This window comes from Bufo gargarizans, chromosome 5 (genome assembly GCF_014858855.1).
Source record: "Bufo gargarizans isolate SCDJY-AF-19 chromosome 5, ASM1485885v1, whole genome shotgun sequence".
Taxonomy (NCBI): domain Eukaryota; kingdom Metazoa; phylum Chordata; class Amphibia; order Anura; family Bufonidae; genus Bufo; species Bufo gargarizans.
In genome coordinates, this window is record NC_058084.1 from 191,698,243 (window position 1) to 191,721,885 (window position 23,643).

The window sequence follows — 23,643 nt, forward strand, 5'->3', positions numbered from 1 at the left end:
CTCTCAGTAGCGCGTCTACCAACGTGCGCTTGTACTCGCGCATCTTCCTATCACGCTCCAGTGAAGGAAGTAAGATGGGCACATTGTCTTTGTAGCATGGATCCAGCAGGGTGGCAACCCATTAGTCCGCACATGTTAAAATGTGGGCAACTCTGCAGTCGTTGCGCAGGCACTGCAGCATGTAGTCGCTCATGTGTGCCAGGCTGCCCAGAGGTAAGGACAAGCTCTCCTCTGTGGGAGGCGTATCGTCAACGTCCTGCCTTTCCCCCCAGCCACGCACCAGTGATGGGCCCGAGCTGCGTTGGATGCCACCCCGCTGTGACCATGCTTCATCCTCATCCTCCTCCACATCCTCGTCCTCCAGTAGTGGGCCCTGGCTGGCCACATTTGTACCTGGCCTCTGCTGTTGCAAAAAACCTCCCTCTGAGTCACTTCAAAGAGACTGGCCTGAAAGTGCTAAAAATGACCCCTCTTCCTCCTCCTGGGCCACCTCCTCTTCCATCATCGCCCTAAGTGTTTTCTCAAGGAGACATAGAAGTGGTATTGTAACGTTGATAACGGCGTCATCGCCACTGGCCATGTTGGTGGAGTACTCGAAACAACGCAACAGGGCACACAGGTCTCGCATGGAGGCCCAGTCATTGGTGGTGAAGTGGTGCTGTTCCGTAGTGCGACTGACCCGTGCGTGCTGCAGCTGAAACTCCACTATGGCCTGCTGCTGCTCGCACATTCTGTCCAGCATGTGCAAGGTGGAGTTCCACCTGGTGGGCACGTCGCATATTAGGCGGTGAGCAGGAAGGCCGAAGTTACGCTGTAGCGCAGACAGGCGAGCAGCGGCAGGATGTGAACGCCGGAAGCGCAAACAGACGGCCCACACTTTATGCAGCAGCTCTGACATGTCGGGGTAGTTGTGAATGAACTTCTGCAAATTCAGCACATGCGCCAAGCAAGGGATGTGCGTCAAACCGGCTAGTCCCAGAGCTGCAACGAGATTTCGCACATTATCGCACACCACCAGGCCGGCCTTGAGGCTCACCGGCAGCAACCACTCGTTGGTCTGTTGTTCTATACCCCGCCACAACTCCTGTGCGGTGTGGGGCCTGTCCCCCAAACATATGAGTTTCAGATTGGCCTGCTGACGTTTACCCCGGGCTGTGCTGAAGTTGGTGGTGAAGGTGTGTGGCTGACTGGATGAGCAGGTGGAAGAAGAGGAGGAGGAAGCCGAGAAGGAGGAGGTGGCAACAGGAGGCAAAGAATCTTGCCCTGCGATCCTTGGCGGCGGAAGGACGTGTGCCAAACAGCTCTCCGCCTGGGGCCCAGCTGCCACTACATTTACCCAGTGTGCAGTTAGGGAGATATAGCGTCCCTGGCCGTGCTTACTGGTCCACGTATCTGTGGTTAGGTGGACCTTGCCACAGATGGCGTTGCGCAGTGCACACTTGATTTTATCGGATACTTGGTTGTGCAGGGAAGGCACGGCTCTCTTGGAGAAGTAGTGCCGGCTAGGAACAACATACTCTGGGACAGCAAGCGACATGAACTGTTTGAAGCTGTCTGTGTCCACCAGCCTAAATGACAGCATTTCATAGGCCAGTAGTTTAGAAAAGCTGGCATTCAGGGCCAGGGATCGAGGGTGGCTAGGTGGGAATTTACGCTTTCTCTCGAATGTTTGTGAGATGGAGAGCTGAACGCTGCCGTGTGACATGGTTGAGATGCTTGGTGACGGAGGTGGTGGCGGTGGTGTTTGTGGTACATCCCCTGTTTGCTGGGCGGCAGGTGCCAACGTTCCTCCAGAGGCGGAGGAAGAGGCCGAGGCGGCAGCAGCAGAAGAGGCCGAGGCGGCAGCAGCAGAAGAGGTAGCAGGGGGAGCCTGAGTGACTTCCTTGGTATTAAGGTGTTTACTCCACTGCAGTTCATGCTTTGCAAGCAGGTGCCTGGTCACGCAGGTTGTGCTAAGGTTCAGAACGTTAATGCCTCGCTTCAGGCTCTGATGGCATAGCGTGCAAACCACTCGGGTCTTGTCGTCAGCACATTGTTTGAAGAAGTGCCATGCCAGGGAACTCCTTGAAGCTGCCTTTGGGGTGCTCGGTCCCAAATGGCGGCGGTCAGTAGCAGGCGTAGTCTCTTGGCGGCGGGTGTTCTGCCTTTGCCCACGGCTCCCTCTTTTGCTACGCTGTTGGCTCGGTCTCACCACTGCCTCTTCCTCCGAACTGTGAAAGTCAGTGGCACGACCTTCATTCCATGTGGGGTCTAGGACCTCATCGTCCCCTGCATCGTCTTCCACCCAGTCTTGATCCCTGACCTCCTGTTCAGTCTGCACACTGCAGAAAGACGCAGCAGTTGGCACCTGTGTTTCGTCATCATCAGAGACATGCTGAGGTGGTATTCCCATGTCCTCATCATCAGGAAACATAAGTGGTTGTGCGTCAGTGCATTCTATGTCTTCCACCGCTGGGGAAGGACTGGGTGGATGCCCTTGGGAAACCCTGCCAGCGGAGTCTTCAAACAGCATAAGAGACTGCTGCATAACTTGAGGCTCAGACAGTTTCCCTGGTATGCATGGGGGTGATGTGACAGACTGATGGGCTTGGTTTTCAGGCGCCATCTGTGCGCTTTCTGCAGAAGACTGGGTGGGAGATAATGTGAACGTGCTGGATCCACTGTCGGCCACCCAATTGACTAATGCCTGTACCTGCTCAGGCCTTACCATCCTTAGAACGGCATTGGGCCCCACCAAATATCGCTGTAAATTATGGCGGCTACTTAGACCTGAGGTAGTTGGTACACTAGGACGTGTGGCTGTGGCAGAACGGCCACATCCTCTCCCAGCACCAGAGGGTCCACTAACACCACCACGACTATGTCCGCGTCCGCGTCCTTTACTAGATGTTTTCCTCATTGTTATCGTTCACCACAACAACAAAAATATTATTTGACCCTATCTGCACCTTGAATCTAATATACCCTTGTAGGGATACATTTAACCCCTTAGGGACACAGCCTTTTTACACCTTAGGACCAGTCCATTTTTTGCAAATCTGACCAGTGTCACTTTAAGTGCTGATAACTTTAAAACGCTTTGACTTATCCAGGCCGTTCTGAGATTGTTTTTTCGTCACATATTGTACTTCATGACACTGGTAAAATGAAGTCAAAAAAATTATTTTTTTTGCACAAAATAATACCTAATTTACCAAAAAATCTCAAAAATTTGCAAATTTCAAAGTTTCAGTTTCTCTACTTCTGTAATACATAGTAATACCCGCAAAAATTGTGATGATTTTACATTCCCCATATGTCTACTTCATGTTTGTAGCATTTTGGGAATGATATTTTATTTTTTGGAAATGTTACAAGGCTTAGAAGTTTAGAAGCAAATTTTGAAAATTTTCAGAAATCTTCAAAATCCCACTTTTTATGGACCAGTTCAGGTTTGAAGTCATATTGTGAGGCTTAGATAATAGAAAACTCCCAAAAATCACCCCATCTAAGAAACTACACCCCTCAAGGTATTCAAAACTGATTTTACATACGTCGTTAACCCTTTAGGTGTTGCACAAGAGTTATTGGCAAATGGGGATGAAATTTGAGAATTTCATTTTTTTGTCTATTTTTCCATTTTCACCCATTTTTTCCACTAACAAAGCAAGGGTTAACAGCCAAACAAGACTGTATCTTTATTGCCCTGACTCTGCCGTTTACAGAAACACCCAATATGTGGCCGTAAACTACTGTACGGCCACACAGCGGGGCGTACAGTGAAAGGTGCGCCGTTTGGTTTTTGAAAGGCTGATTTTTATGGACTGGTTTATTTACACCATGTCCCATTTGAAGCCCCCTGATGCACCCCTAGAGTAGAAACTCCATAAAAGTGACCCCATCTAAGAAACTACACCCCTCAAGGTATTCAAAACTGATTTTACATACGTCGTTAACCCTTTAGGTGTTGCACAAGAGTTATTGGCAATTGGGGATGAAATTTGAAAATTTCATTTTTTTGCCTTATTTTCCATTTTAACCCATTTTTTCCACTAACAAAGCAAGGGTTAACAGCCAAACAAGACTGTATCTTTATTGCCCTGACTCTGTCGTTTACATAAACACCCCATATGTGGCCGTAAACTACTGTACGGCCACACAGCGGGGCGTAGAGTGAAAGGTGCGCCGTTTGGTTTTTGGAAGTCAGATTTTGCTGGACTGGTTTTTTGACACCATGTCCCATTTGAAGCCTCCTGATGCACCCCTAGAGTAGAAACTCCATAAAAGTGACCCCATCTAAGAAACTACACCCCTCAAGGTATTCAAAACTGATTTTACATACATTCTTTAGGTGTTGCACAAGATTTAATGGAAAATAGAGATACAATTTCCAAATTTCACTTTTTTGGCAGATTTTCCATTTTAATATTTTTTTTCCAGTTACAAAGAAAGGGTTAATAGCCAAACAAAACTCATTATTCATGGCCCTAATTCTGTAGTTTACAGAAACACCCCATATGTGGTCGTAAACCACTGTACGGGCACACGGCGGGGCGCAGAAGGAAAGGAATGCCATACGGTTTTTGGAAGGCAGATTTTGCTGGACTGGTTTTTTGACACCATGTCCCATTTGAAGCCCCCCTGATGCACCCCTAGAGTAGAAACTCAAAAAAAGTGACCCCATTTTAGAAACTACGGGATAGGGTGGCAGTTTTGTTGGTACTAGTTTAGGGTACATATGATTTTTGGTTGCTCTATATTACACTTTTTGTGCGGCAAGGTAACAAGAAATACCTTTTTGGCACAGTTTTTTTTTTTTGTTATTTACAAAATTCATCTGACAGGGTAGATCATGTGGTAATTTTATAGAGCAGGTTGTCACGGACGCGGCGATATATAATATGTATACAATTTATTTTATTTATGTAAGTTTTACACAATGATTTCATTTTTAAAACAAAAAAAGTTTTAGTGTCTACATAGTCTAAGAGCCATAGTTGTTTCGGTTTTTGGGCGATTATCTTGAGTAGGGTCTCATTTTTTGCGGGATGAGATGACGGTTTGATTGGCACTATTTTGGGGTGCATATGATTTTTTGATCGCTTGCTATTGCACTTTTTGTGATGTAAGATGACCAAAAATTGCTTTTTTTACACCGTTTTTATTTTTATTTTTTTACGGTGGTCACCTGAGGGGTTAGGTCATGTGATATTTTTATAGAGCCGGTCCATACGGACGCGGCAATACCCAATATGTATACTTTTTTTTATTTATGTAAGTTTTACACAATGATTTCATTTTTGAAACAAAAAAAATGATGTTTTAGTGTTTTCATAGTCTAAGAGCCATAGTTTTTTCAGTTTTTGGGCGATTATCTTAAGTAGGGTCTCATTTTTTGCGGGATGAGATGACGGTTTGATTGTTACAATTTTGGCGTACATGCGACTTTTTTGATCACTTTTATTACCTTTTTTTGGGAAGTAAGGTTGGCAAAATTTCTATTTTATCATAGTTTTTAATTTTTTATTTTTATGGCGTTCACCGTTCGGGTAAAGTAACATTACCGTTTTATAGATCAGGTCATTACGGACGCGGCGATACCAAACATGTGTAGGGAATTTAATTTTTTTCATTTTTAATCAGTGATAAATGTGTTTTTTGATTTTTACTTTTTTTTCACTTTTTTTAACTTTTTTTTTTACCCAGACCCACTTGGTTCTTGAAGATCCAGTGGGTCTGATGTCTGTATAATACAGTACTGTACTCTATATAGGGTACTGCATTGTATTTTACTTACACTGAACAGATCTATGCTTTCAGCACAGATCTGTTCAGCACCATGGACAGCAGGACGCCTGAGCAGGCGTCCTGTTGCCATGGGAACCTTCCCTGTCTGCCACAACTTCGCAGACGGGGAAGGGTAAGGACTGGGGTGTCGGGGGGCTGTCTGGGGGCTCTCTCCCTCTCCCATCGGGGGGCTGCAAAGGCACAGCAGCCCCCCGATCGGAGAGGGAGGGAGCTCCCTGCGCTGTTAACCTTTTCCATACAGCGGTCCGTACGGACCGCTGTATGGAAAGGGTTAAACGGCTGACATCGCATCAACGATGTCAGCCGTTTATACCAGGGTGCCAGCAATGTGCTGGCACCCTGGTATACCCACTCTACACCAACGATTACGCAATGGGAGGCGGGCGGGGGATCGCGATCCCGCCTGCCGCACCGCCCGCCTCCCGCACCGCCCGCACCGCCCGAAACCCTCCCCCTGCACCACCCGCCCACATAATATCATTCAGGGGTGCAGGGGGAGGAATAACATATATATTCTGGGCATTGTAAAGTTTCTGATCCCCGCGGTCAGGGACCGCGGGGATCAGAAACGGCAAAAAGCGCATCAAACCGTAGGTCTGAATTGACCTGCGGTTTGTTGCGATCGCCGACATGGGGGGGGGTCACGGGACCCCCCTGCGCATTTAGCCTAGGTGCCTGCTCAATGATTTGTGCAGGCACCTTGTTCCGATCACTGCCAGCCGGGCGGCAGTGATCGAAACAACACATGACGTACCGGTACGTCATGTGTCCTTAAGTACCAGGGCATCATGACGTACCGGTACGTCATGTGTCCTGAAGAGGTTAAAGTAGGCCTGATACAGCAGAAACCACTAAATTAGGAAATTGCTAAATTGGGAATTGTATTTCAACCCAGAACAAAAAATGTGCTTTGATGGACACTAAATAACTTGACCAGCCACAGCAGTAACGACAGATTTAGCTGGATATAAATTTGAGGCCTAGTATTTAGGCGCTGGGTGACAGGTATACGTTTACTGACAGAATTAGACTGGGATATGCACAGTAGCGTGTGTGTGAAGTTATTCAGAATGACCCTATCTGCACCTTGAATCTAATATACCCTTTTAGGGATAAATTTAAAGTAGGCCTGATACAGCAGAAACCACTAAATTAGGAAATTGCTAAATTGGGAATTGTATTTCAACCCAGACAGAATTAGACTGGGATATGGCCAAAAAATAACCACACTATTGATGGTTAAATGCACTTGGTGTGACAGCTTGACCAACCACACTATTGAGGGTTAAATGCACTTGGTGACAGGCGCAGCTTGCCCCTGATGTAGTATATGGCCAAAAAATAACCAGACTATTGCTGGTTAAATGCACTTGGTGCGACAGCTTGACCCTGATGTAGGATTTAGCCAAAAAACAACCACACCATTGAGGGTTAAATGCACTTGGTGACAGCTTGCCCCTGATGTAGTATATGGCCAAAAAATAAACAGACTATTGCTGGTTAAATGTACTTGGTGTGACAGCTTCACCCTGATGTAGGATTTAGCCAAAAAACAACCACACCATTGAGGGTTAAATGCACTTGGTGACAGCTTGCCCCTGATGTAGTATATGGCCAAAAAAATAACCAGACTATTGCTGGTTAAATGCACTTGGTATGACAGCTTCACCCTGATGTAGGATTTAGCCAAAAAACAACCACACCATTGAGGGTTAAATGCACTTGGTGACAGGCTCAGCTTGCCCCTGATGTAGTATATGGCCAAAAAATAACCAGACTATTGCTGGTTAAATGCACTTGGTGTGACAGCTTCACCCTGATGTAGGATTTAGCCAAAAAACAACCACACCATTGAGGGTTCAATGCACTTGGTGGCAGCTTGTGCTGGCACACCACAAGACACAAAATGGCCGCCGATCACCCCAGAAAAAAGTGACTGAAAAACGCTCTGGGCAGCCTAAAAACAGTGAGCAATTCAATAGCAGCAGTTCAATCATCCACAGCTGCAGATCGATCTCTGAATGAAGTCCTTTGGAGGAGTTAATCACTGCCTAATCTCGCCCTAACGTGGCAGCTGCAACCTCTCCCTATGCTGATCAGAGCAGAGTGACGGGCGGCGCTATGTGACTCCAGCTTAAATAGAGGCTGGGTCACATGGTGCTCTCGCCAATCACAGCCATGCCAATAGTAGGCATGGCTGTGACGGCCTCTTGGGGCAAGTAGTATGACGCTTGTTGATTGGCTGCTTTTCAGCCTATCAAAAAGCGCCAAGAAAGCGACAAACACCGAACCCGGACTTTTACGAAAATGTCTGGGTTCGGGTCCGTGTCACGGACACCCCAAAATTCGGTACGAACCCGAACTATACAGTTCGGGTTCGCTCATCCCTAATATTTGCAGGTGTAACGATAACTGCTCCAGAAGCAAGGCAAATAGGCAGGGAAGGGTATAGTCGCAGTATGGTGCTTGGTTTGAGAAGCAGGATAGGGCTTGGCTTGAGAGCCAATCAGTTAGATCTGTGATCTACTTATTATAGGTTGCTCTCTGCCATTTATTGACGTTTCAACTTGGTGCTAATTTGCTCTGTGCATTTTGTTAGTTTTCTTGTGTTTTTTGACCCAGCTCATTTATCTTGACTACTCTCCTACCTTTTGTTATTGTGCTCTTTGTCTCTCTTGGTTTTGACTCGCCTTGCCTCTATAGACACCACTCAGGTATAACTAATTAGGTTTCTCAGTAGGATAGCCCTTATCAGGGTGGCAATTTACCTGTATGCAAAGCTCCTGTAGAGATAGAGTTGTTGCAGGCAAGCTAGCCATCTTGTGTTGAACCGTATGCTACCCCTGGGTCTGCCAGTGTATGTGCAATTGCTGGACAGGTCATAGAAATCTTATAATTTAATCACAGCAGGCTTCATCTCTAATTGTCAGTTTTCCCTGAACTCCAGAGTGACACTAACAGCTATGATGTCTCCCATACACTGCAGTGAGATAGAAGATCCCCTAATTCACCTTCACTCAGAAGCAGCAGCAGCATGAGGAACCTTATACAGAAGTACTGAGCAGTGTTACTGTGAATCCAGCACTGGGATGAGACAGTAGAACATTTACTTGAAGGAGAGACCTCTGTGTATCCCTCTTTTTTTAGTATAAGCTGTGGAATTATGGGCAAAATTTTACACTTCACTGGAACGGAACAGCTGGAAGCTTTCACTGAAAGCCGATTTTCTTCCTCAAAACAAAAGGTAATCATGGTACCAACAATGAGACTCCTTTTTGTGTGCTTGTTCTCTCTGTCTTCTTTTCAACAATAAAATTTAGAGAAACAACTATACAATTGCGGCTATGTCGTTGTGGATCAGAGTAGGGTATTCTGATTATACACATGCTATTACATGCACAATGGAGCGGCTTAACAATCTGGAGTGTTACATAAAAGGAACATTATATGAACATGTTACGGCAGTTTATTCAGACCCAGTTGACGCAATTGTAGAAGACATATCTGGATATGTTGAATGTACAGTATATTAGTTGAAACAAGATTCTTTTATCTAAACTGTTGCTGCAGCACTATAGTACAAATACAAATGCAATTTTTTGTTAACTTTTTTTTTAAGCAGTTATTAGAATTCGAGATAACTTGCTTTTTTTCTACAATGTATTCATAGCGTTAATATTACATATTTCGAAGATCTGCACAAGTTGACTTAGTGGTTAGAATAAGAAAAAGCCAGAGGGGAGTCTCATATAATGATGGATTTGAATTGCATTAAAAATGGAAGCCAGCAGGTATTAAAAGCTCATAAACAGCAGGAAACGCGTACACTACTATAGACCACTTATTTATCAAGGGATAAGTGACTCAACAGCTAAATTCATGCAGCCCCAGCCAACTTTGTGTTGCCCAGTTTTACAAAGTAGTTTGGCTCAGATACCGTACCTGATAAAAGCACAAAAAATAATAATATAACTCAAACAAATGTATGATTATAAAAAAAGGGCAATGTACTGCAACCTAATGGAAGGCTCCACAATGGAAAACCAGAAGAATTGGACCCTTGCTACAGAAAGTCCTGAAAACTGAAAATGTTACATAAATTCAGTGCAGATGTGGCATCTGGATGAATATCGATCGGGGATGAGTTGTCTTTGATCTGTCTTACTGTCTACTCTGGGTTAAAGCAGACCTATTAGCTTTACTTATACTACAATGTACATCATGTACCTTTGTAAAGGGCCAAATAACAAACATTTTTGTGGGACTGTTTAAGTGATCACTAATAGAAATTCACATTTAGAAAATTTGGAGAGACAAGTTGCCTATCTTCATTGTCCAACAGGACCAGAAAAACAGGCAGGGGCACCATTAGGGCTATAAATGAGCTACTGGCAGGTACTGCCAGCAGGCAACACTAGAAGGAGTTTAGGAGCATACTTAAACAGTCTGTAAAAGTCTCTATGAAGTTAGCTCGCCCTTAGGGTCCATTGACACGACCGTATTTCTGGGTCCTGACCCATTCATTTTAATGAAGATGCAAAAGATGCGGACAGCACACTGTAATTCCGTTCCACAGCCCTGCAAAAAAGATAGAACATGTCCTATATTTGTCCACGGACAAGAATAGACATTTCTATCCTAGGGCCGGCCATGTGGGTTCCGCAAAATGCAGAACCCATGTTTTGCGTGTCCACAATTTGCAGACAGCAAAACACTAACGGTCGTGTGAATATACCCTTGGGATCTAACTTCATGACTGTGTAAATGAAAGAGGGGATCTCCAAATCCTAAAAAGATATCCCGTAATATAGAATTAATAAGGAGAAAATATATGGAGGAAAAAGTATATGTACTATTTATTATCCAAACACTTCCCATTCCATGAACTGCGCAAGCCAAAAGAAACCATGATTGTGCAGTTAAATTGCCATCCATCTGCCGCCTACATCTTGCTAAGTTACCAAATCTGTTAGTAAAATTAGAGGAACAGATGGATAGGAGGATGACTGAAGGGTCAGACTATGCAGGATTTGCTTGTTGTCTGTAACCAAGAAAACATATTGGTCTGCAGAGGAGGTGTAGGCAAAGAATGGTAGGATAATTTAAATTTAAACTATTTGCAAAGATGCTTACATTTTAGATTCATCTGGGTCTGTGACACAAACTGTTGCAAATATAGACCCTACAATTTACAATGTTGTCATTAACTTCAATTACAATACAATACAAATGAGGATGAAATGATAATAACCTAAATGTTTACGATTTATAACTGACTATGAACAGATATGTAAACCACTGATTCTAAAAGTATCTAAATTTAATAAAATCAGGGATGAATAAACCTTTTGTACATTTTTTATAAGAAATCCATTATACATGATTGCAGTGAAGGTCAAATAGACCATAATGCAAAGCATGACATTTTTCATTCCCTGTGAAGAATGGCATTTCATACGAATAGTCAAATATGTATGAGTGCAACAAAATGTAATCAAAATCTCCAAAGACCAGTTCCTGCCAACCACAATTTTCACTTAAAATATAACTGGAAGCCAGGGAGGGCTTTTTTGTTCTGTGCTGCAGTAAAACCGATTTTCCCAGTGAATAAAAACAAACTCAGATTCCTGATGACCTTTAGCCCCCGAAGAATGACTAGCTAAAGGAAATGGGCAGTATTTCTTCTGAACTGGAGTTCTGAGTCCATGAGGAAGCCATGACCAACTTCCCATGTTTGTCTAAGAAGTCTAGCTCACCACAGCAGATCCCATACTGTATTTCACAGAGAAGCATAAAGCTAACAGAAAACATCATAGCAAGTATACACATAGACATGAGCCACACAGTAAGACTGTAGCTTTTTTTTGTTTGCTATCTTTTCATCTTTCTCCTTTATTTTTGCATTCATATTCAGCATAGATCAAATATGAAAACCAATTTCCAATGTTAGTGTTGAATGCTTCTTTTGAACACTACAGTAAATAATGCAAAACAGCGAAGGACTGGGAACCTACAGTAGCCCTGGAAAAACGAATGGTGTCTCTATTCTGTAGTGGGGCCCAAATTAAGAGAAGGCAGGGTCAACACAAGTCAGTAAGACCACATCCCCAAAAACTGCCCCTCTGATTGTCAGTGCCAGCTGCCACATTCTGTCCTACTACTCTAGTTGCCTTAGGATGGCAATACAATTCAGGAGTCAGTATGGGAGTGTCAGATCATTACTTACTGGCAGCTGTGGAAGGGCTCAAGCAGCCCACTGGACATCGGCCAACCGGGAAGTTTTCCTGTAGGGTCTATGGCCAGTCTGCCCCTGATGCGCAACAATGGGTCCCAATGACTACCCAATATACTCCCAATATACATAATATACTGTATACATTGACTGATACCAACCTACTTATGCTTGGACCAGGGTGGATAAAAATCAATGATTAAAAATAAATCTGATTTTTTTTTATTTAAATCTGATTTTTTTATATATATCAAATGCTTTTTGAGGAAAATATATTACCATCCAAAGGTTAGTCCATCATGAAATAAAGATTAGTTTTTTAATTATGTAGAATAAGGCTGTACGTGGACTCCCATATTGTTGAATGGATGAGGCAGTGGCTGAGGGACAGGCAACAGAGGGTTGTAGTCAATGGAGTATATTCAGACCATGGTCTTGTTACCAGTGGGGTACCTCAGGGATCTGTTCTGGGACCCATATTGTTTAATATCTTTATCAGCAAAATTGCAGAAGGCCTCGATGGTAAGGTGTGTCTTTTTGCTGATGACACAACAATTTGTAACAGGGTTGATGTTCCTGGAGGGATCCACCAAATGGAAAAAGGATTTAGATAAACTAAAGGAATGGTCAAAAATCTGGCAACTAAAATGTAATGTTGATAAGTGCAAGATAATGCACCTGGGTGGCGTAAAAACCCAAGAGCAGAATATAAAATCAGTGATACAGTCCTAACCTCAGTATCTGAGGAAGGGGATTTAGGGGTCATTATTTCAGAAGACTTAAAGGTAGGCAGACAATGTCATAGAGCAGCAGGGAATGCTAGCAGAATGCTTGGGTGTATATGGAGAGGCATTACCAGTAGAAAGAGGGATATGATAGAAACTTTTAAATACATAAAGGGAATCAACAAGGTAAAAGAGGAGAGAATGTTTAAAAGATGAAAAACTGCTACAAGAGGACACAGTTTTAAATTAGAGGGGCAAAGGTTTAAAAGTAATATCAGGAAGTATTACTTTACTGAGAGAGCAGTGGATGCATGGAATAGCCTTCCTACAGAAGTGGTAGCTGCAAATACAGTGAAGGAGTTTAAGCATGCATGGGATAGGCATAAGGCCATCCTTCATATAAGATAGGGCCAGGGGCTATTCATAGTATTCAGTATATTGGGCAGACTAGATGGGCCAAATGAGAAGAAATGCAGGCGTGCTCAAACCCTGTCACACCGAGCACAAACCATGCCAAGAACCACGGCGTTACTAGAGTAAAAAGAGAAAAGGGTCCAGCTCGATTAAAATGTTACCTTTATTTTTCAGTGCAGATAAAAGCCAGTTACAGTCCAGTCTACATTTTTCAGATCAGAGACAATAGCGATCCTTCCTCAAGTCATGAGGAAGGATCGCTATTGTCTCTGATCCAAAACATGTAGACTTGACTGTAACTGGCTTTTATCTGCACTGAAAAATAAAGGTAACATTTTAATCGAGATGGGCCAAATGGTTCTTATCTGCTGACACATTCAATGTTTCTATGTTTCTATATGTGTAATTTTTTTGGGTAAATAAATTCCATTAATCCATTCACAATGTCATGCTCTTCCAGAGGTTTTTGAAAGATTATTGGGCAGTTTCTCTGCCTACAAGATATATTATAACAGATGCTTGGTTTACTTTTGCCGTTCTCAAAACTGAATTTGACTCAGCAGAGATCACATGCTTCTTCTTCACAGCAATACCTTAATCCTAACTTCTACAAACTTATGAATGCAGAATCAACCTAATCAAACTAATATGAAAAGTTGTTAGTCTAAAAATCTTCATCTACTTGCATATTATAGGTTATACCAGCAAGAATTAGTATTTATGTAGAAAACTATGATTTAAATCAAGCCTTACTGACTAGTGATTTAAATCGTGATTTAAATCATTTTGATTTAAATCAAATCCACCCTGGCTTGGACTGACAATCACCTGGTGTAATACAGGCTTTATGTGCATTAGGATGTAAACTGAATCTGTGCACTTAGTGAAAAGTGTCCATACAAAGAATTAAATTATGATGTCATCCATGAGATGTTGGTGCGTCTAAAAGGAAGCCCAGTCAACAGCTGGTCAGAACAATGCTGAAAGGGCTTGTTTCCCGATGCACTGTGCAGCTAACAAATCCAGCCTGTTTCAGGACAGAGTGCTTAGTGCATAGTGTCCATTAAATGGGTTGTCCAAGTTATATTAATTGATGACCTATCCTCAGGATAGGTCATCAATATCAGATCGGAGGGGGTCCGACACCCGGCACCCCCTCCGATCAGCTGTTTGAAGAGGAGACTCGCACGGTGTCAGCGCTGCCTCCTCTTCACTGTTTACCTTCTAGCCGTTGCATCTGCAGTGGTGAGCAGGTGTAATTACACCCAAGCCTTCCCATTCATTTCAATAGGAAGGCTTGGGTGTAATTACACCTGCTCACCACTGCAGATGCAATGGCTAGAAGGTAAACAGTGAAGAGGAGGCAGCGCTGACACCGTGCGAGTCTCCTCTTCAAACAGCTGATCGGAGAGGGTGCCGGGTGTCGGACTCCCTCCGATCTGATATTGATGACCTATCCTGAGGATAGGTCATCAATAAATATAACTTGGACAACCCCTTTAACTCTTTATGAACATTTTACAGGATTTCCTTTTAACGTGCATTTATTAACTAATGCATATTAAGTTACCGTAAATAATAAAATAAATATAAGAAATGAATGGTAAAATTTAGAAATTAAAAAGTAATACATCATTTTCTTGGCTGCATCCTTGTAGGGTAGAAAGCTTTAGAGTAAGTGTATGATTTCCAGACTTCTCTAATCCTTTTAACCCTCTTCCACAGGCTGACAGAGCTATGAATTGTGCTAGGATTATGTAATTAATTTGGCAGCACAGGAGCCTGCAGCATATTGATTTTCTGATTTCTGAGTATTAGCACACACAGATTTTTTTGTGTGTATGAGTGTTATTGATGAAAACATTGATAAACCTTTTTAATGAGCACAATGTATAATCTGACAATCTCAGTTTACTGTAGATGCTATTTGGCAAACATCCTCCATATTCAAGTTCATGTCTTACAGAAAGTCTGCTGACAGTTTCTCTGTGGACAGTCTCCTTACGTGAGTGGATATATCTAATTGGGTTTACATTGAAGACAAAGGCTGCATACTGTAAATGTAAATTAAATGAAGTAATTAGAGACTGCATCATACTGGTCATTAAGCTTTCCAGAACCCTCTAGTGAGCTACAGTATTAAATGGGCCCCTATTTGGTTCTTTGTTTGTCATTGTCCTCCCCATATAAATAAATTCTTATGGAAGCAGATATGGAAACGTTGTGCCACTGAACAGATCTGGCTTTTGGCTACTCCTAAGGGTGTTATCCTGAGAGCCCTTTAACCCCTATACAGGGATCTAAGCTACACTGTAGGGCCACTAACTCATGTAGTAGTCTCTGTTCAGTGACAGCTGACCCATGGGCATCAAGAGACACTAGTGCAGAGCACCAAGGGATCAAGCAAAACCATAGTCAGGGACAAACCAAGGTCTGGGCAGGCACAGTCTGTGCAATCCAGTAATCAGTCCAGGGGTCAGAGCAGGCAACTCAGTGTCAAGGGTCAAATCTGGAAACAAGCAGAGATCGGTACAAGGGCAGGCAAACAAGACCTTTGCAGGACACTAGACAACTAGAGTGGGAAAAGTGCCTTAAATACCCTGGCACATAGGCTGGGGGGAAATTAAAGGGTTTATCCAGGAAAAGATATTGATGAACTATCCTCAGGACAGGTAATCAATATCAGATCAGCAGGGGTCCAACTTGTGACTCAGTTGTTAAAAGAGACAGGGCACTCAGTGAGCGATGTGGCCTCTTCCTAGGCCAGTGACATCACTGTACATCAGTTATATGATATAGTTGCAGCTCTGCCCCATTCAAAACAATGGGGCAGAGTAGTTATACTAACACAGCTATACATTGCACAGTGCTGTGCTCGGTAACCTGCCGGGAGGCTGCAGCACTCACCAGAGCTCCGGTTAGCGTTGTAGCTTGCTGAAACAGTTGTTCAGCAGTGGTATCGGGACTCAGACAACTGCTGATGTATAACGATGACCTATCCTAAGGACAGGTCATCATTATAATTTCCCAGATAATCCCTTTAAGGTGCTTGTGCTGGCAATTTAAGAACCAGAGGGAGTGCATGCACATGCCCAGACAGGCCTCAGCCTGTGTGGAGTTGACAGCACAGCAGCCCCCTAACTGAAGGAGAAGCAGTAGGAGATAACAGGTAGGCACGCTGTAGTCCATACCTGTGGGAGTAGATAGGCGGCGCGTGCAGACTAATGGTATAACAGGGATATTAAATAAATGTCCGATAGATGGTTGACAGATGTAGATCCCAGGAACATACGCTATACTTAGAGTTCCCAAGACTGCATCCTGCTTGGATGTGGCACCCAAAGGTGGTGGAGATGATGATATGTGCTACACTGTTACATACCAAAGCAGTCTACACTGTTTCCGCATCTTATAAGTTATGGAAACAAAGTTGCTCACTGTACTCATAATCACTTGTATGGAAGCAATGGAAGCAGTGTAGCACAATCCACTTAACTGTTTCTATAATTCCACACCTCTGACAAGATATTTTTAATATAACATGCTCTATGTAAAATAATGAATTCTTCTCCTAATATTACTTACATAACTAACTTTTGAATGCATCGATAGCCTATAATATCATTTTGGCATACATCTGACTGGTACAAGTCATACCTTTTTTTCAACATTCTTCTCCTTCAGATGTATACACAAAAGCATAGTGAATAGAGCTTATAGGACCCCTGTTGATCAGAAGAATGTGGCTACCATGTCTCCCATATCAATGGAGTCAATCATGTATTCTGTGGAGTGCACATGCTTGACCACTGTTCCATTCGTATGGGATGGACAGAGAACCCACCATTCTCCTGATCAGTAGGCATCTTATTGGTCAGACCCCAGCAATTGAACAACTGTCACCTAGCCTGTGGATAACTTGTTATTTACTGGAATACCCCTTTAAATATGTAGGTAGACAAATGGATAGACAGCTATTGTGGGAAGGGAAGCACCAACTGAACCGCATACCTTGACACTTTCATAGCAGATATGCCTACGCCACTAAAGGAAACTTACTGCACGTAGATTTAACACAGTTCTTATTGAGGCTGTCAAAGTTTACAATTTGCTGTAAGCTCCCGCTAGTGTTGGCTGCATGCGCCAAGGAGTATAGCATTTATCGAATCAAAAAGACACAGCTCCATTATACAAATATATTATGAAATTAATCAGCACAAAATATTGGGCCTCAAAAATAATGTATTGGGAAAAAAAAAAAAAAATCATGTGTTCTGATGTCCACCAAGATAACAACTTTGTCTCAGATCTGCCTCTAAATGTGCATTTTGTTCAGGTGTATTACACGAAAATCCTTGCAATTTTACAACATTACTTGGCACTACTAAACCTTGTGCCATTTATTCACACTTGAGAAAATAACTTCTGCTCTTCGACTCTCTGATACTGGTCACAAGTCAGTTCTTCGTCATAAAAAAATCATTTTTAAAGAAAGGAAAATTCTGGCTGCACTTGTTTTTGCTAGGAGATTCACTTTGTAGGCTGGATGATGGCATTTACTGAATAGCTGGAAAATGGTAGACTAATTATCTGTTTAGATAGAAGGTTACAAAAACAAAAGCTGTTTCTTGGTCTCTTCTACAGTATATGACTCATGGAGATATGATGCTGTCATACTTGTCTCAGCATCCCCCAACCACTGGAGCGCACTAATAAATTTAACCCTCCACAGAAAAGTCTCCCCTTATCCTTTTACAGTACAAATGACTGATTTACTGTATGCTTGTACAGTAGGTATACGGAACATTATAATTTAACAAAATCATTTTATCATTTATTCTGTCTTGAAACAAACTATCGGAGTGTGTTCACGTTTGACAGGTTTGTTGTAGAAATGTCTGCAACCTAAAAATGTATTTCATACATCTGAATGAGGTTTCTGCAGCATGCACATGGATCCTTTTAAGCCCATTAAGATGGATGAGACAGAGACAGTCTCAAAAGTTTATACAACATATGTGCCACAAGTGAGTATACCCTATTATACAGTAAAACTGTGCTGTACACCCCTATGGATAAATATTATACTGTTGTACTAATAAAACATTGATAAACTTTGATCCACAGTGATCCTCTAGCGCACACAAGTTTTATCCTATATTGGGACAACATTAAAAACAGCATACATGCATAGCAGCATCAAAAAATAAATAAAGATAAATTGTATCATCCATCCTCATGGCACGAGGACGGATGATACAGGTAGAGTTGCATGTGCCAAAAGATCACTGTGGTTCAAAGTTTTATCAAGTTCTGACTCAGCTGACACAGTTTTCCTGGTGGTTTTCTTGGGAGCAACACTGAATAGAAAAGTGTGCATACAGGGAAATGGTGAGCAACTACATCTGTTTTCTATCCTTGGACAATTAAAACATTACCTACAACAAAAAATTGCCCAAAAATGGTACATGGCTAAAATGAAATAAATACACTATCAATACACCACAAATATGATATATGCCACATAAGAAGATCAATATCCACAAGGACTGAAACTTGGCTAGGAAGTTGATATGTTGTACATGGTTTCTGAAGGTCATCGGATAAATATTTGTTGGATTAAAGGGATTTTCAAGTAGGAAAAAAAATTAGCGGCAGAGGGCTCAGAGTGGGATAAAAAAATCTGAACGAATACTCACCTCACTGATCCTCTGCTGCTCCTGTTCTGACACTGCCTGGGTCACTACTGGTCTCTACTTCCTGGTCACAGGAAATGCCAGTAAAAGCCAAGTCACTCAATCAATGGCCAGAGTGGCAACCCGCCTCAAGTAGTGATTGACATTTCCTGCGACAAGACTAGAAAATAGAAGTCAATGATGACCCGAGCAGCTTTGTAATTAGAGCAACAAGGTATTGGTACATATTATTATTATTATTTTTTTTATCCACTATTAGTCCACTGCCAGCAATTTTTCCCTCACTGGAAGTCGCCTTTAATAACAACTTTTTAACTGCACTGACGAGAGTCTTGGTTTTCCAGTCTTTGATATATGGACTATAAATGGACCTTGTCCTCAGTTCTACTGTATATAGACTAAGTGCTGGCCATAATAAGACTAACATGTATACTAGGCTTCCTAGAGAGACAGTTGATCACTCAGCAACTTTTCAGAATATGTATAAAAACTGGAATACCAGGAGGACACCCAACACAAGCACAAAACAATATTAACCTAGTTAAATAAAGCCTAAGGATTCAAGCACTGCAAGACATCATTGTAGATTGCTAATTGACCATAACCTAATTGCAAAATGTATAAGAGTCATAATGTTCTATGGAAACACAGTATTTACCATAATGCTCACAAATAACCTATATACACGTGAGCCAACATTGTAAGAATTGAATGGCCTATTTGTATAATGATCATTACATTTTTGCCCCTGAGTCTCATGACCCTTATTTTAGTGAAGCTACTGTGATTATCCCAATTCATTCCATACTGCATTGTAGAATGTTTTTACATCAATGACTTTAATGTCAACTTGCATTCATGTCAAAACTCGTTTTCATGTGGGCTCTGAATAAGGAAGAATTATAGTCAGGAAGTGAAAGTTCAATAAGGAGCAAAAAAATAACATGAAACTGAACTAATGACACACATCAAAAAGTCACTAATATCAAAATGTGCCCTCAATTCTCACACAGAAGAAAATGTCTACAGTACAAAAATGTCCTGTTTTTTTAGAAATTATTAGCATGTAATACACAATGCTATGGAAAAGTACTTGCCCATCATCTGATTTCTATTATTTTTGATAATCTTTCACATTTAAAGGCTATGGACAGCTTCAGGGGCAATTTTTTACAATTGCATTTTACTCATTTTGGATTTAAAAAATAATAATAATAATTTCACTCAGTCTTTATTTCAGCAGTTTATGTCCTACAAGGCTGTTTCAGCCTAGCTACAGAGTATCTTAGTTTCAATTTTAGGGCTCATGCGAAGGAACATTTTTTGTCCGCATACGATCTGCATTTTTTGTGGGTCTAAATTCTTTTGACACTGCTAAAGATATTGCCTAACCACTGCCTTCAACTGGTCGACAGTCCCAATGCTAGCTAAGTGCAGGAAACTAATCCTTGCACATACAGGACCTGTCCTGTCCATATGACTATACAGCAGAAACCTAAGCATAAATCAGACAAAAATCAGACATGAACCAAGATCAAAAGCAAACTAGATCAAATACAGGCTAAAAGCATAAAACGGAACCCATGGTGATCAAGATCCTCTCATGAAGCATGGTGTTCACTGCGTGACAGTACAGGACAAAACAAAGGACATACAATGCTGTCTTGAAACTTTTTTCTGGGAAGTCTTTATCACCTACTGACTCCAATTAGGATAATGGAATCAACACCTTTGACCCAATGCTGGGTATAATTACCAGATGTTGATTCAGTTACATATTTATTCCCAGAAGTTTTGTACAGTCACTCAGAATTGAGAAAGCTCGTTGGAAGAACGAGTGAAACGTTTTCAAGAAATCTACAGTACGTCCAGTTGCCTTGATTTATTCTTTACAGATAAAACAAAGAAAGACATATTTGACATTGATGAAAAATCAGGCTGACCACATAAGTCATGGCCAAAGTAAAACATGCACTGATCTGGATCAGAACAGAATAGACTGAAAGTCAGATAATGGTAGAGCACACAAATCCTGCTCACAACAGCAAGAGCAAGATCAGGCAACATGCCAAAGGGGTCAAACTGGAACCCACTCATACCACACCAACACAGGATCACAGCAGACCCATAGCAAGCACCTTGCACGCAGCTTTCCTGATGACAGAAGGGAAACTGAACTCCCAGGCAGACCACCCACAGGCCTAAATAACTGAGTAATTAGGACACCTGACCACCTAATGTTCTGACACTCAAACCAGGTAAACGGTAACATTTACATAAAACCCCAAAAAGGAGCAAACAAGTCACAAGTAACTGTTCACAAACACCCACAGAAGCCTACATGGAAACGTGGTGTCACGGGAAACAGCACTGTGATAAATATGACTTAAATGAGTGTCTGTAAGTTGTCAGGAGTTCAGAGAAATGACATATCAAATGTTTTACCAAAACTCAATGACCATTTATGTGAAACTGTTAATGGAAAAAAACAATACTGTGATTCATCATACTAACATGTTTTAAATGCTGCAACACATTTGTCCAGTTGTATCAGAATATACTGAGTGCGTGGGATTCAACAGTACATTAGATGAAAAATTGCCTTCATACATTTCACATTTTAAAATTGGACACACATCACAACACCTTTGACATCAGAAAAAAATTTCCTACCTTAACCTTTCTTCTTCTTTCTTCCTGAGACTGAAATCTCGCTGGACAACCTGAAGGACATGTTCAGCTTCTTCTTCGGTCAGACCAGAAAGATCCAGTTTCCTCCCCATGTTTTTCTTAATCCTGAAAGCAATTAAAGGAATCTGTGCATCACATCAAATTTACAACCATAATCTCCTTACCTGGAGAAATACAAAGCGTTTCTGCTAATTATAGACATCATACATATTTTATTTGAGGTAAACGCACAATAAAATCCATTAGCGTCTGCAAAAAAAATTGCTTAACTGCCGGTGACTATTTGTTTCCAGCACACAGGAAAGTATATTATGGATCTGCTTTATATGATGGTCTCATTTCTGAATAAGCACAAAACTCACCTTCAACTTCTTTTTTCCTAACTAGTAAGTTAATAAAGCATAAAAAATACAAATGTGGTGTTCCATTTAGAGACATTAAATCTGAAACAAATGTAATTATATTTGCACTATATTTTCAATAATATAATCCAACATCGTATTTCAGATTGGGGAGAAGCTGACCATAGTTTTTTCTTTATCTCAATCAATTTACTAAAGGCTCACAGTCACAATATAATAGGGATAACCAAGAGATGCAAGAGGTCTCTGGTGTTCCTCCATATGACTCTATGTGATGTTGAATACTTTTGTGTTAATAAATACAAAAGTATTATGGGAGTGATACTTTCATTAGCTAACCAGAAAAAAAAAATCACACAGCAAGCTTTCAGAGCACAAAGGTTTCTCCAACCCATATTTATCAAAGACAACAGACTACAATAATTTTTCCGGAGTTACTTCTGCCGGCATGAAACAACCACCAAACTTGAGGAATCTTATGAGCCATTATTTAGACAAAAATCACTAATCCCTAATCTGCATACTCATTGTCTCCGCTGACCTTGTCCATTGTTCTGCCTTATCAGAATTATGCATCTTTCCAAGCACATGATTCAGTGTAACATCCTCTAATTGCTGTGCCTGTCTCTCAGACTTCCATTTGTAAGAGTTGCCTGATATTATATATTTTATAAGAGTTTTGTAAGAGTTGCCAAGATATTATATATATATTTTTTTTACATTTATAAGAATGTACAGTATGGTAGGTTCAATGTTTCCTTAAATCTGTTAGGCCTCATTCTCATGTCCATGGTATGTCATTGATGGCACAGTCCATGTTTTATCAGTGACGCTGTCCGAGATCCACACGTGTTAAAATTAGTTTCCAGAGCAACTTTTGGCAACGATCTGTGAAAACCATGGACCAAACACAGATGGCATCCCTGTTGTGTAAGTAACTTTCACGGACCCATAAACCATAATGTGTGTGCAGGATCCGTAATCACAGACAAAATAGGGCATGCTTCCATGGTATCACCAGGGACACATGGTCCGTGGAAAACCACTGATGTGTACATACACACAGTAACATGTCATGAGGAAGGATCCAAATGTTTGGGGGCAAAACGTGTAGACTGTACACACTGTACATATAATTGATGTCTGGATTTTATTCCTAATTAATAAAGAACTTCTTTTATGGGAAGCTGCACATTAAAGTCAATGGATATGTGAACAGTCCATGGAGACCATGTGTGAAAGAGGTCTTGCAATACATTACTAGCTCTGAGCTGTATATACAGATCAATCGATTGCTACTGGAAACTGTCAATATGTTTGTCAACCAGCAATATATTCACAAGCAACTTTGGAAATGGCCTTAAGTCCGGTACACAATCCTCTGCAATCTTTTACCTAAGGATTTCAATCTTTTTAACAGGAGGAACAACATACAGAAGAAATTTGCAAAAAAAAAAAAAAAAAAACATTCACTTTTCAATTTCACCTTTTCTATTATAGAATTGATCCCAAAACAAACAGATCACATAACGTGGCCTTGGAGGTTTGCTGAACAAATATATTGTAGCAGTATAGTGCATTGAATTAAAGTGGTTTTCCATGATTTTTATATTGAGGAAATACCATCAATATTAGATCGGCTGGGAAGCCGACACTCCACAACCTCGCCAATCAGCTGTTCTGCAGTATCTCCAGCGCAGCCAGTTGAACTACACCAGAACTACACAGCGCTGTTC

The 23,643-nt window shown here is 41.6% G+C and overlaps 1 protein-coding gene across 1 annotated transcript in view; it reads right to left on the reverse strand.

The window, feature by feature from the left end:
• LOC122938981 (myosin VIIA and Rab interacting protein) overlaps positions 1 to 23,643 on the reverse strand; it is a 570,956-nt gene that overhangs the window by 486,317 nt on the left and 60,996 nt on the right. The window contains exon 2 of the mRNA XM_044294890.1: positions 21,528 to 21,650. Coding sequence (XP_044150825.1) covers positions 21,528 to 21,637 — 110 coding nt within the window. The 5' untranslated portion in view covers positions 21,638 to 21,650. The remainder of the gene's footprint in view (positions 1 to 21,527; positions 21,651 to 23,643) is intronic.